Source organism: Callospermophilus lateralis, chromosome 16 (genome assembly GCF_048772815.1).
Source record: "Callospermophilus lateralis isolate mCalLat2 chromosome 16, mCalLat2.hap1, whole genome shotgun sequence".
Taxonomy (NCBI): domain Eukaryota; kingdom Metazoa; phylum Chordata; class Mammalia; order Rodentia; family Sciuridae; genus Callospermophilus; species Callospermophilus lateralis.
This window is the reverse complement of record NC_135320.1, coordinates 31,350,956-31,365,977: the sequence shown is the minus strand read 5'-3', so window position 1 is coordinate 31,365,977 and position 15,022 is coordinate 31,350,956. Positions and strand designations below refer to the sequence as shown.

The 15,022-nt window shown below is 38.9% G+C and overlaps 1 protein-coding gene across 2 annotated transcripts in view; it reads left to right on the top strand.

Moving 5' to 3' along the window:
• Positions 1–15,022, top strand: part of Slco5a1 (solute carrier organic anion transporter family member 5A1) — a 129,698-nt gene that overhangs the window by 60,117 nt on the left and 54,559 nt on the right. For both annotated transcript variants that reach the window (XM_076836336.1, XM_076836335.1), the window contains exon 3: positions 2,850–3,067. In XM_076836336.1, coding sequence (XP_076692451.1) covers positions 2,850–3,067 — 218 coding nt within the window. The remainder of the gene's footprint in view (positions 1–2,849; positions 3,068–15,022) is intronic.

Below are 15,022 nucleotides of genomic sequence, written 5' to 3'. Positions count from 1 at the left end.
GAGAGTGTTGGCATAAGAAACTGATTCTAGGGCAGAACTCTTAGCCAATCCACTGGTGGCTCCCGTTGGTTAATGGTCTGTGTAATGCTTTATGAAAGGAATTTAGACACCCTGGCCTTCCAATGTCAGCTATTATTGATGTGACCATATATGTGACATACACTATCTTGTCCTACTCAGCTTTTCCCAGTGTCCTCTTTAGTGATGTCCTTAGTGTCCATCATTATATCATGTGTCATACTGATGTTTCTGGAGACTGTTGAAAGATGTGGGCTGGTTTGCTCTGCTTCAGTATGACCTCAGACTTTTATGTCATTTTTATTTGTTTGCTATGATTATCCCCCTTCTTCTGTTATATGCTCTCACTTTGAGCTATTCAGAGTGAAGCTTCACTGTTTGCATGTAATTTTAGATCAATGACTGGGAGGGAGTGGGCAGTAAGACTGAGCACAGATCCACATGAATACAAAACCAAAATACAAATACAAAACCATGAATTGGTTGCTGGTTTGGAAGGAGGCATTAAAGAAAAAAAAAAAAAAAATATATATATATATATAGTTGTTGATGGACTTTTATTTTATTCATTTATTTATATGTGGTGCTGAGAATTGAACCTAGTGCCTCACACATTCTAGGCAAGTGCTCTACCACTGAGCCACAACCCTAGCTCTGGAAGCAGGCATTTTGTTAGTTCCATCATATACCTTATTTAAATATACCTCTTATTTAAATTTTAGGACTCTCAAAACCACTTATTACCCTAGAGCTTAGCATGCATAAGGCCCTGAGAAAAGCAAAGAAATTTCCCCAAGATTTCGTAGTTAGCAATTGATAAAAATGGAAACCCAGGTCTGTCTGAAACCAAAGCTCATAACTGTGACCTCTGCTCCTCTGCCTGCCATCTCGGGGAGAGAGCTTGAGAGGCCTAGTGATCAAAGGGGTTTAGGGAAACTTCAATGTGGAGTTTGTGGAGACAGATTCCAGAAGGGTAAATGTAAAAGGTGAGGTGCTGGTTGGAAAGAGCCTCTAAGTGGCCAAGTGTTCAGAGGCCAGATGTTGTCATAGCTATGTTCCCTTAAGACAAATGACCTTCTTCTTTTTTAAAACCTCTCTCTTTCAATATATTTATTTAGCAATTTTTTGAGTAACTAATCTGTGTCAGGCACTACGTTGGTGATAATATTCTGAATAATCAAGATTGCTAGATTGAAGATTGTCTGTTCTTAGCAATCTTCTCAAAATTAAATCTTTTTCTGATCATCTTAAAATTTTTATTTGATTTTTTTGGTGGGGGGTTACTGGGAATTGAACTCAGGGACACTCAACCACTGAGCCACATCCCCAGCCCTATTTTGTATTTTATTTAGACGCAGGGTCTCGCTAAGTTGCTCAATGCTTCACCATTGCTAAGGCTGGCTTTGCACTTTTTATCCTTCTGCCTCAGTCTCCTGAGTTGCTGGGATTACAGGCTTGTGCCACTGCACCTGGCTTGATATACTTTTTAATTTGAAACTAATACACTGGATTAATAACAGATTCTAGCATTCTCCCAACTAATGACCTTTGCCAACTGATAATAGCTCTTTAATAGAAACTTCTTTAAAAGATGAGTTTCACCTTGCAATTAATCTGTATTTTTACTGGGTTGAACACATCATTAGTGCTTAGAATCCTGCTTGCATTTTGATAGGTGCATGTTAAAACAGAGGACAAGGTCTGAGAATTTATAAACTTGGAAGCTTTAAGAGCAGAGTTCAGAGTGGAGGAATTCTGGTTAGAGGTGGCAACCCTGTTAGGTAGGACCAGGGACTTTTGCTTGCTAAGGAAAGACTGAAGGGGACTGAGAAATTGTCCCTTGGGGAATTGTGCAGGTAAGAAACCCCAGGTGGTAACACTTGGTTCTAATACAGGACTAGAATTTGGGTTTTTTACATGGAATTCCTCATGAACTCTCTGCAATGTGGCAACTTCAGTTGAATTTCTAGATGGAATTCTATGTAGCTCAAGTTCTATGTCTCCTGGGAAATTTTCTGGCACACATTTATTTTCCCTCTCTGCACTTTTATAGGATTCATAATCTAAACCTTATGATGAACACTAAATTGTATGCATTCTTGCATATCTTGGAGATTCTTATATTTTTGGCTTGCTTATACCTAAGTTGTAAGTTCTTCAAGAAAAAGATAAAGTCTACATGAATTGGTGGCCCTCATGCTTGGCTAAATGTTATGTGGAGCAGCTAAGTGGGGTTTAATACATTCTTAAGTACTGCAGAAAATATTTGAATACCATCAGCAATTTAAAATACCCTTGTGTCTTGGGCTGCGGGAGGGGGGGTAGCTCAGTGTTAGAGCGAGTACTTAGCATGCACAAGGCCCTGGGTTCGCTTCCTAGTACCAAACAGGCAAAAAATACATTTAGAACAAGTTATTAATGCTTTTCTGCTAAGGTCTACAAAATATGCAATAGAGTCTCTATAATTTTTCTGTTAAATTTATGATTTAGTGTCTTATTTTAAAATACACATTATATCAGGACTAACAATGTTGGCAGAACTAACACATAGCTGCACAAAAATACTTAAATTGAGTGAAATTCCAACCAGGCTGTTGATTATAGTATTTATTTATATCATACTATTGTAATTATTGGGTGGAGTTCCCATATACCACAGAAAGGGAAAATCCCTTTATTTCTTCAGTTTGTCCAATTTTTTATTGCTTGACAATTGATGAAGGTAAATGAAAAATTTCTGGAGAATTTTTATTATCACAAACTTCTACTTTGGTAACTTATTCTCATAAAGCAAAACCCATAAATGCTATTCACATTTCCCGATTTTTTAGGTGGAGTGGATTCCTCCTTTGTGCCATTGCAATGTTTCTTGTGATATTCCCAATGTTTACTTTTCCAAAAAAGCTTCCACCTCGGCACAAGAAAAAGAAAAAGAAAAAATATTCTGTTGATGTCGCTAGCGATGATGATGTTATGAAGGAGAAATCAAACAATAGCGAACAAGTGGACAAAAAAGTGTCTTCAATGGGATTTGGAAAGAATGTCAGAGGTAAAGTATATCTTTTGAATAAATACATGCATGGTATTTCAGATCAGTGCTCCTCAAAGTGTGGTCCCAATACTGCCCACAGTATCTGTTTCTGGCCTGTGGCCAGTTAAGTATTGAAATGGAGAGAAAGAGCTGCAAAATGTTTTTAGAAATTTGGCAAGATAATTTTACGTCTGTTGCATCTAATAATACTTAAACAGTTGGGCTTATGTGTTGCATTTTTAAAAGATCAATTTTATAATAATTTATCATGAATGCATATTGCAAAAGTATCTGTAGATGACAGACTGGAAACAGTGATAATGGAAAGATCCTTTCTCTCAGATAGCTTGGGAAGCACTGATTTAGTTCATAAAGATACAGATGTTTAGATGTACCATTTACTGTAAGTAGAGATGTCTGATTTTAAAATACTGAATGCACTGTGAAATAGATGGTCTGTTTCAGGGGAATGGTGGTTTGGTAATGTGGCCTGATTCTTACCTAAGGATAAGAACCAGCACTAAAAAGAATTCTCATTTCAAAATGGCTCTGTCAAATGTCCATATATAGTAATCCTTGGAGAAGGATAGCTGGGCCTCCAAACCCAGTGAAAAACCATCCAGAAATTTTCAGTGATGGAAAAAATTACTGATCTGGGTTTTCTTTTTGTTGTTGTTGTTTGTTTGTTTGTTTGTTTTTATTTCATTTTTATTTCTTTTAAAAATAATGAGTTATTAAAGTTAAATTAGCCAATCTAAAAATCTAAATAATTCAAGTTGATACTAACCAGGCAATCTTTGCTTAGTATTTAATATATCTGTTGAATAGCAGTGAATCCCTTTAATCCAAGAAAACTATAATGTTACCCTTCCATTGATTTTTGTTGATTTTCTGAATTCTCTGAATTAAATTTTTTTTGTATAAATTATAAAGCATAATATTTAACAAGTGTGTATGTTAGTAAGATTGATAAAATTTACCTAGGCTTCTATCATCTCCTTTTTACTATGTATTCAATAAGGCTGAAGAGGAAACTTTCAGGCATAGAACAAAGTTACTAATTTATTATAGACCTGTCCATGCAGGCCAAGAGGAATGATGGTTAGATTGGACCATTTTTAAAGACTGTTTATTTGCTGAAAATAAGTCAAGAGACATTTCATTGAAAAAGCTTCTTGCTGGTTAATTTTTAATTTGGCCCTCTCCCTCCCCATTCTGTGACAGTACTTTTGGAACTGCCAAAATGACCTCTTATACTTTAATCACATAAAGCGTTCTCTGGATGCTAGTAGGGTGTGAGCTCTTTCCGTGTAGACCAGCCCACGATTTTTCATGGATGTATCATGGACCATTTTTTTTTTTTTTTACTTAAACAACTTAATTGATACAAAGTTGATGTTGAAGAATTTAAAACATGACAAATGTCTCTAGAATCTTAATTTATTGAGAATATAAAGTAGACTCAAGGGAGACATAAAGGCATAGGTAAGATAAAATGGTATGCTTTGTAATTGAGGAGTAGATGACTCAAATGTGAAATATATGAATGGATTGTGGAAAAAAGGTATTTGATGTCAGATACCAAAAGTGTCAATGGGGTGGAAACTCCTTGGGAGGATGCACTTTAGACAAGGAAGTCTTAAACACATGGCAGAAAACACCCAGCTCTTGGATGAGGTGATTTTGAGGTGGTTTTTATATCCTTCAAGGCTGCTCACTTCGCAAGCACCATGGCCACCACATTCCCTGCCTGGTGCTCCATGAACCTCCCCAACCAGTCGCTTGGCGTTGAATCCTTGTCTGGGAGCGTGTTTCTGCCGAACCCATATTTAGATACGAAGGGTCAACAATGGTGAAAAGACCTCACAGCATTCAGAAGTGATTTTTGGAAATTTAATCTGTATGGTGCTTTTTTTTTGGCCAGCTTCTTGTCCTGCTAATGATTCTTGTTCTAGTCTTTTCTACACTGAATTTGATGGTTCATGATATTTTCTGATACAGGAGAGAATAGAGAAGTATTTGAACAGTAATGGCTTACTGCTTTGTAAAATCAGTTTCTAGTTAGTATTTCTGGTAAATTCTCCTTTTCACCCTGTCCCTGGATTATGACGATAGATCCCCCTTATGTGGCTAAAATTCCTGGTTGGGACTCAGAGCTGATCTATTTTATTACTTCTGCCAGTGCTGGATTCTCTAATCAGATCTAGACTGGAACTTCAATCGTCATTTTATCTCATTAAAAAGAAATACTTCTTTAATGAGGTTATGCTGAAAATCTTTTGCTAACAATGCTTCAAACATTCTGACGATTTTGGAATATTCAATTTACATCATTTAAATTAATTCATATTTATCTTGTGCACATTGATTTCTTTTAGAGTATGGAATGCATAGCATCCCCAAGTAACAGTCTAATATTGAATCTGACTTTCAAAAGGACAAATTAAATCCTTGGGGATTATTCCACTATTGATATAATTTGTATTACATAGCTGAGATTCATAAGGAAGATCTTACATTAAAGAATGATTGCTAAGTTTCATTTTGAGTTCAATCTGAGTTTGAGTTTCAGATCCTCTTTTTCCTTCTGTTTCTGGAACAGAGCTTCTTTTGGTCTTCATGTTTTTTGTGATATTTGGACATCAATTCAAACTATTTTAAAGAGGATGTGGAATGATAGCTGGGTTAGTGACACACACTTCTGTAAGAAGAAAATTATTTGAGCTATACAGAATGATGCCTTTGTCTTTTTGCTTGTTCTATTTTGGGATCTTGCTGTGCAACCCAGGCTGACCTCAAATTCCTGGACTCCATCGATCCTCCTGCCTCAGCCTCCCAGGTAGTTGGGAGGGGCAGTCGTGAACCACCATGTCCTGCTAGGATGGTTCCCTTTTTGGAAGTTCTCTTGCTGATGCTGGAAGAAAACACACTGTACTTTCCACTTCCTGCTTCCACATTTTCGTGACAGATGATGGGAAAATCTGACTCAGTGTTTGCAGATTCTTACTATAAATTATGCACGAGTAAGGCTGTGTATACACCACAAAGGGTGAAGTCAAATTCTCAGTGTGTCTGCATTACCTTTCCAAAAAAGAGATTAACATTGATTCTATCAAAATCCTACCAATAAAAATAGACACTTAAAATATTTAAGCGGAATCAGTGTTCCTGTGGTTTGAGGTCCAGTGTTTTAAAGCCTTCCAAATTTAACTGGGCATCTTTCTATATAGAAAACTTCTGGCGACAGTGAACCATAAGAAAAATTTTCTTTTCTTTTTTTTTTTTATTTTTTTATTGGTTGTTCAAAACATTACAAAGCTCTTGACATATCATATTTCATACATTAGCTTCAAGTGGGTTATGAACTCCCATTTTTACCCCAGAAAAATTTTCTTTTTGTGTCCTTTTTTTTTTTAATCTTTTAAGCTTAATTACTTAGTGTTATTAATTTGGCACAAAATATAACAGATTGTGCTTCTCTGCTAGAGTTTTGTCAGTGTTAGAGTGCAATATTTTTATAGCTTAACTAAATAAGATAGTTTGAGGCCGTGAACTGAAATTAAAGAAATCATTGAAAGTTACAGATTTCTGTCCATTACAGGATAACGTCAGCATCACTAAACTCAGAGTGTAGTCACTCTTATGGAGGGTTCCATTCTCCATGCCATGGTCATTAAGAAATGAGGGAGCCATGTTTGTCTTCAGAGGGCTTGGAGTCCACAGAGGGAGACAGGACGATACAGGTGGAGATATTTTAAGAGCCATAAAAAGGATAGACACACGGTGTGGAGGACCAACTGAGGAATCAGGAAAGGTTACCTGGAGCAGGAGGGGCTTTGGATGACCCTTGGATCTTGCTGTGCAACCTAGGCTGGCCTCAAATTCCTGGACTCCATCGATCCTCCTGCCTCAGCCTCCCAAGTAGATGGTATGACAGTTGTGAACCACTGTGTCCTGCTAGGATGTTTCCCTTTTTGGAAGGAAAGGTGTGGGCAGGCACTTGGAAGCACTCCAAGAGGTAGATGAGGTAGATGGGGGGCGGGAAAGGAGGAGAATGGAAGAAGGGGGGCCCTGAAGAAAGCTGGGACAGAGCCTAATTGAGGTTTGACCAGAAGAGTAGGAAAGTCCTGCTCTACTGGTCTTCCTGTATCTCCCCTGCCTACTTCCGGGGATTTCCACACAGCAGCAAGGGGGATCTACTGCTCAGAGCTTCTGGGTCTCCTCTCTCATTTATAGAAAAGTCTCCTCCCAGCAGGACCTACCTGACCTAAATGCTGATTCTCTCTTTCACCTCATCGACTTTCAGTCAATTTATTTATTCAGCTGCAACCATGATGAACTCATTGCTGGTCCTCAAATGTGTCAGGCATATATGAACCTCAGGGCCTTTGCGCCTGCCACTCCTATGCTGGCAGTGTTTTCCCTATAGCCTTTTACTTTCTTTGATATATTATTCAAAGAGGACTTTTCAGTGAGGACTTCCTTAGCCACCCTATTAAAAGAGAAAAAAAAAAAAAACCTTCAACCTCCCTTTCAATGGTTCTCACCTCCTCCCCTCCTTTATTTTTCTCCTTAGCACTCATCAATAACCAATGATGTACAGTTGTCACTTGGTGTCTGTAGGGCATTGGGTCCAGGACCCCCTCTTGGATACCAAAATCCAGTATTCAATAAATATGTAATGAATGAATTCTTGAATGAGAGGAGGGAAGAAAAAAGTTGTTTTTTTTTTTTTTAAATATTTTTTAATTGTAAATGGATCTTATTTATTTATTTATTTATTTATTTATTTGTGGTGCTGGGGATTGAACCCAGGGCCTCACTCCTGCTTTAATTTTTTTATTTTGAGACAGGGTCTTGTTAAGTGGCTTAAGCTTTCTCTAAGTTGCTGAGGCTGGCCTCAAATTTGTGGTCCTTTGGCCTCAGCCTCCCGCGTTGCTGGGATCACAGGCGTGTGCCATGCCACTGTGGTCTGTGAAAGAGGTCATTCCTGTAGGTTGTGACAACTGGCCAGGGAATGACAGAAGAGGGGAGGTACTGAAGATGGTCTTAGGGTTTCAGATAATGTGGGGCAGGAACTATTTGAGAAAGGGATAAACTCTGAATTTGAGTTTCCCAAGAATACTAAGCACCAGTGCACATGTCCCTTTGCTGGGTGTTTTAAAACAAGTGTATCATGGGCTGTATGAAGGCTAATTTTTGACACAGCAAAGTGGGACCACCAAAAGCCACAAGCCTGGGCCCCACATTAACTTAGCCTTCTTGCATATTGTCTTTTCTGAACTGCATTTCAGTTTTAGGTTTGCAGCTTTCAATGAAGGCTGATGTTTGAATTCTCCATATCTATCAGAGGATCATTCCTCAGTGTCTTTCATATAAACTTTCATCTCTTAATAACAGTGGTTCAAACTTAGTCTACGTTAGCCCTACCAGGATGGCTTCTTAAGACCCAGGTTACTGGCCTCAGTCCAGAGTCTTGTGATTCAGGAGATCTGGGTTGGGACTGGGGCCTGAGAATTAGCATTTTAACAGGTTTCAGGTGATACTGATGCTGTTGGTCCAGGGACTACACTGAGACAGCCATTGCTTTAGAGCAGAGAGTTAGGAAAAGCTTTGTTTTCCATGAAGAAATTAGAAAGTTTCTGTATTTGTGATTATGATGATCATAGAACTTTTTGCTTTGGTGGCCAGGAAACTCAGTCAAATTTGAAGCTCAGGAAGAGTCTTAGGGCCAGACTAATTCCTTTCTCCAGTTTTCATGACCTGCTCTGTTTATGTTTTCTCTGTTTCTATTCTTTATTTCACTTCTGTTTTACTTTTATTTCACTGTGTGTTTTCTTGTGATACGCCAGACTTTTACATTTGGACATATAGCTTATGAGGCACAAGGTAAATGATAACAGGCCTGCCCCCCTCCACTCCCCCACAAAGATCTTTTTTCAGAATCAGTGCATAATAGCGGTGGGGTTACTCATCAAGTCGTATCCATTTAGAAAGATGCATGAAAATACTCACTAGTGCTGGATTTAAGTAAGCAGGAAGTATTGTGGCCAGTAGCCACTAAGGGTGCATTTCGGCCCTACTACTGCCCTTTCTGCCCGCCTGTCTGTAGGTAAGTGACTCAGGGCTCCCTCGACTAAGCTGGGAGGTGACTGTGATGTCCCAGTGCCATCTAGTTCCTTCTGCTCTTCTCCAGGCAAGCAGGGATACTGTTTACCAGAGCCTTCTGAAGTGCAGGAAGGACTTGGAATACTTTTGTGGAGTCTTGGGATCGGGGATATCCCATGGCATAATTAGTTTCATAAAAAACAAGCAGGAAGGGAGTGCAATGTGGGTCCTGTGTTGACCAGGTTGAACACCCTGAGAGACTGGTTTTGCCAAAAGGCCTGGCTAAAAAATAGTTTGATGCTCCTGAGTAACAGGCAGGAATTTTTACCAGCTCTAAAACACAGGTGCTGGCCACAAGGATGTTCTCAAGGTTTTTATGCTATGGTATACAGCCTTTTGATGTATCAAACGGCTTAAAAGATTAGCCCTAAGGGGAAAAATTTTTACATACTTTAAATACTTTAGTTAAAATTAAATACTTTAAAAGAAGGGAATCAAGGACTTTTATGGAGAGGTGTTAAAGGAAGTGGGTCTGTAGTCATACCCAGGTGGTTTTAATTTATAGAGATACCTGAGTGGTGACTGAAGAGGTCAACACTACTGAAAGGTCAAGAGAAGGGCCAGGCCAGGCCATGCCAGGGCCCCAGGGGGAGCACCAGGTTTGGTTAGGAGGAGGAAGTAGGGGTGAGGCCAGATCCTTTATGGGGTTTCCTTGGGAAGCTGTTTGGGGTTGGCTGCTTCGAGTAATGTCCGTGAGGGTGGGGGTATAGTGGGGTACAGTGGGGTATATATGGGATCTGGTAGCTGGCCCTGCGTGATGGCTTGGTGGGTGAGAGTTGGACAAGGTGGTGGTGGGCGCCACAGACTTGGGATTGGTAGGTTTGCTTCTGTAAGATGCTGTCTTGTCGACGAAGCCCTTTGCTGCTTCTGAGAATTGTCTGTCCCTGGAAAGGGCCTTCTCTAAGGCCAGCAGGACTTTAAGACACAATGAAAGTAGAACCTTAGGTTGTGTGGCCAGAGGATCCCTTTGCTGGCCTCATTCAACTGTAACCATCACCAGAAACTGCTTCTGCCATGTCCCTACCACCTTCCCTACCCCCTGCTTCGGGAGGGCTTTCTGCGCCTTAGAGAGGCATCCTGGGTGCTGTGTTTTCTCTGACAAGTGGTAGCTAGAGAGGAACAAGGAAAAGAAAGGTGTGTTGGAGTCTCTTGAAAATCAAAGGGAGATCAGTAGAATAGAGAAAAGGGAGTGGGGGAGGGACAGGGGAAGTACTGGGCAGAGACATTGGCCACATTGCCTTTTTATATTGTGTGAATGTAGAAATACAGAACAACAAACCCCACCACTAGAACATCTATAGTGCACCAATAAAAAAGTGGAAAAAAATTTTAATCACTTAAAAAAAAAAGCACCCTGTATTTTGGTGGTATTGCATTATTTCATAACATATCAATAAAAATACCAACTGTTTACATAGCACCAATTTTCCACACTGGTTGTTTCCATCTTTTACTTTTGGTCTCTTTGTGTCCAATGTGAATTTTATACCTTGTTTTACTTTAATTCGTTTAAGCTGCCTTTTATCTGTTTGTTCAATTGCCCTTTTATGTGAGAAATTGGCATTATCTAAGTTTTTATTTTTTATTTTTGTACCAGGGATTGAATCCAGGGGTGCTTAACCACTAAGCCAAATACCAAGCCTGTTATTTATTTATTTTTTTCCTTATATTTTGAGGCAGGTTCTTGCTAAGTTGCTTAGGGCCTCACTAAAGTGCTGAGGCTGACTTTGAACTTGTAATCCTCCTGCCTCAGCCACCTGAGCTACAGGCCACTGGTATGACAGTATCTAAGATTTTTAGGAAAGGTCTAGATTGGTCCCCAAATATCATTTTAAGTGTTGAGTAGATGGCTGACAATATCTATCTTAGGAAAGTTTCTCTTTTTCTTTTTTTGTCCTCTCTCTGTGAAATATCTTTGTTGAGTAAATATCACAGGACTAGGAACTTAAGATACATATATGAAAAGTTACAGTCCTAGCTCTGGAAGGGAGACAAAAAGAAAAAAAAAGATCTCAAAAAGATACAAATAATATAATATGTTAACTCTTAAAACTGAGATATGTACATTCTAAGGAAGGTGAGAGGAAGGAGAGGAAGGAATTCATAGGTTGGCTGCTTGAGCCAGGGAAGATTTCTCCTGGGGAATAACAGATTTCCACATCCTTTAAAAATTGAAGTCCCCCCCTTTTTTTTAAGATCATAAAAGTTAAATATGTTCATGGTAGAAAATTTAGGAAGTACTAATTATGTAAAGACTAAAACAAAAGCAAATTCCAATCCTATTCTTGAAAATGAAACAGTTAAATTTTTATTGTAGGAAAGCATTTGCATTTTGAAACTAGTAAGAGGTGGTGGTTCCATGTGGGACTCTACTGAACACCACTGGATTATTCACTCTGAAACAGTTTGTTGTGCCGGGCACGTGGTGCATGCCTGTAATCAGAGCAGCTTGGCAGGAGGATCTCAAGTTCAAGGCCAGCCTCTGCAAAAGAGTGAGACCCTGTCTCAAAATAAAAAACCAAAAAGATCTAGGGGGCGAGGAAGGCTGGGGACGTAGCAGAGTGGTAAAGCACCCCTGGGTTCAATTCTTAATTACCCTCCCCACCAAAAACCTCCAAACAGACGAAATAGTTCATTTTATGTTATTGCTTCTCAACTAAAGCAATAACATAAAATGAACTAGTTGTCTGTATTATACGTAAATTTAAACATAAACTTCATGGGCTGCTAAACTTGAAAAAAATTTTTTCTCTACAAGAAAATAGTACATCTAAAGACATCAGTATCAGAAAACTACAAAAAATATTAAGAGGGCTCAGTATGTGTGTTTGGTATTTAATGTTTATATAATTTATACCTAGGAAGGAATATAAATTCCCAGGTAATACAATTTAGTCAACTCCTTCATAGTAATAATTCATGTTTTTGGCATAACAAAACAAGCGGCTTCTCATTCTACCCCATTTGGATTAGGAAAAAATGTAAAAAGAACAAAATTGATAGCTTATGCTAGAAGAACATAATAGAGAAAAGTTGATGAGGAAAGAGACTATCAGCAGGTAAAAACAAACAACAGACATGAGGAAAGAATCTTCTAGCCACCAGGAAAAAAAATCAGAAAATAAATGAAAGCTAAAAATATGCTAAAATTAATTATTATAGGGAAATTAGTTTTCATAAATTACAATTTTGAATACCGAAGCAGATGTCAAATTGGGCTGTGGATTCTCTAGTAATATCTGTTAATGCATCAGCTACTTTAAGATGTTGTTGCTTTCAAGAGGCAGTTTTTCAGTTATGTAAAAATTTAAGCATATGAAATGCCTCTTTCCCAGACATCCTGAATAGATGAAATATTGTATAAATGAATATTATATTCCTCCTCCTATTAACATTTTAATTTTTCTTTGTCTGAAATCTTTAATGGTAAGGATTCTTTAGCTTTAAAGAGTCATGCATTGAAAAGAATCATGCATCATGTCCTTCAGACATGTCAGTAGGTCCACCACTGTAGACCACCCTTCATCTTGTGACTCTTGTTTTGCTAATACTGCATCTGGTCCTTAGGAGCAAATAGCTTATCTGTGGAATCGACTTCATTTTCTCACAAGTATACAGATTGTTTTAGTACAAATTATTGTTGTGATGTACTAAAGAATATTAGTGAATGAATGCATTCCAAGTGTGTGTGTGTGTGTGTGTGTGTGTGTGTGTGTGTGTGTGTGTGTATGGTGCTGGGATTTAAACCAAGGGCCTTGTGCATAAGAGGCAAACACTCTCCCTTGAGCTATGCCCCTAACCCCTTTGAAGTCTATTTTCTGGGTACACACCATACGCCAGGAGCTAAATAAGTACAGATATACCAAGGTTCTGCCTTCGAAGCATTTATTGTCTCTTAAAGGGAACAGGCAGGTAAACACACACACAGTGACACTGGACTTGATGACTGGACCAAGTGTCCTGGAAGTGGAAGTGGGAGAAAAGGGGTATGTCTGGAGGGGCTGTGGACAGCTCCCTAAAAGAGGGGATGCTAATCTGGAATCATATGGATGATTCTGACATTTGCCAAGGACACTGGTGGGGGAGACTGAAAACAGCACAGAGATGAGGATTTCTCCATGGACAGATAATCACAGGACATTAGACTGGAAGGCCAGCTGGGGGCCCCATTCCTCGGGGCCTGCAGCATGTGGTGGAGTTGATAGTAGCTGGTCCTTTGTCTCTTACATGTTGTCAGTCCCCTTGGGGGAAAGTCTTTTTCAAATATATCTTTTGTTGTGGTTGTTGCTAGGTTCTTTTTTTTGTTTGTTTGTTTGTTTGTTTTTTGTCTCTCATTCAAGACATTCATGCTGTCTCAATCCTTCCCCTGCAAGTCTTAAGTGCAGACACTCTAAGGGAAGCAAGTGAAGGGCTTGGCCTATCTGCTCATGTGGGGTGCCCAGCCCTCTCCTGGCCTTCCCTGCCTGCTGGCTGCATGCACCTTTGAGTCCAGCCCCCTCCCCTGGTCCAGTCAGCTCACTGTGGGGTATCAGGCACATCATTAAAACCTTGCAACTTCTATATAAGGAACCACAGGTGAGAGGTATTCACGTGATGGGTTCTTATAGATCCCTCTCCGCCATGGGATGCATTTCTCACTAAATAACCTCTCAGTAAGTTTATCCCTCTGCCCCCTTGAAAATGGCTGAATCTCTCTGGTTTGCTGGAAAGGATGCTCGTTTAAAATGTTATTCTTCCAAAGACTTTGGACTAATAGATAATTTAAATTGTAGATTTATTTTTTATGAATGAGCATACATACTTCCACATATGCTGGAGCATGTTGGCTTAGGGGTCAAAAAATAACAGACACAAATATCTGCTGCTTCCTATCACAGTGTGATTTCCATCGCTTTGGAGAAGAATAAATTGTGGTCGCTGCCCTCATGTTGCAGATTCAGTCTCTTGTCAATACCGTCCCTTATCAAGAATCGCTGTCACACCATGCAAATCAGATTTTCTGAAACTTTAATAAAGGTTTGCAAGGTTGCTGGGAGGGTTCACATCAAATGTGTCTCCACACAGCCCTGCTGTGATTGAAGTGCAATGTTAACACTTGGTCCAGGTGCACAGGATGATGGGGTCACAGGTACTGCTGTTGATGTCTATCCTGAAGGAGCAAAGGATCTGCCAATGCAATTAACACTTCTTTTAAAAGCAATTTCTAAGTATAATCCTTTTTATATTATATTCTCTTGAATTTGGTGCTTTGAATGGAATTTTATTCCTGCGTACAACTGTTTAAAGGCATTTCTTGGTCTGTCAGTCTGCTCTTATCATTGAATTTATAAGATTTCTTAGCATTAAATGATCAAAAATGATAATCACCATCATTATCTCATCACCTCTCCTTCACCATGTTTTTTATTACATCTTTGATTTTATAAGAACACAATTATAAATGACACCGAGAAACCGATCTAAAATATATCCTGCAGCATAAAAATTAGGTATTTGGTTGTAAAGTTGTAGATTTAGCAAATAATTTGCTAACTTAATTTTTTAAACTTGATGTTTTGAAATAACTTTGAATTTACATAAAGGCTGAAGAATAATAACCCATTGAGCTCCAGTTATCCTGTACCCTATAATGATTTCTTAACCATTAACACTTCTGGGAAGTCACAGACACAATGTTTTCCTGATCCCAATACTTTCCTGTGTTTCCTAAGTATAAGGATACTTTCCTATATCACTGGGCAGGCCACATTGAAACAATGCTGACATCTAAACTATAGGCCCCACTCAAATTTTGATGATTGCTCC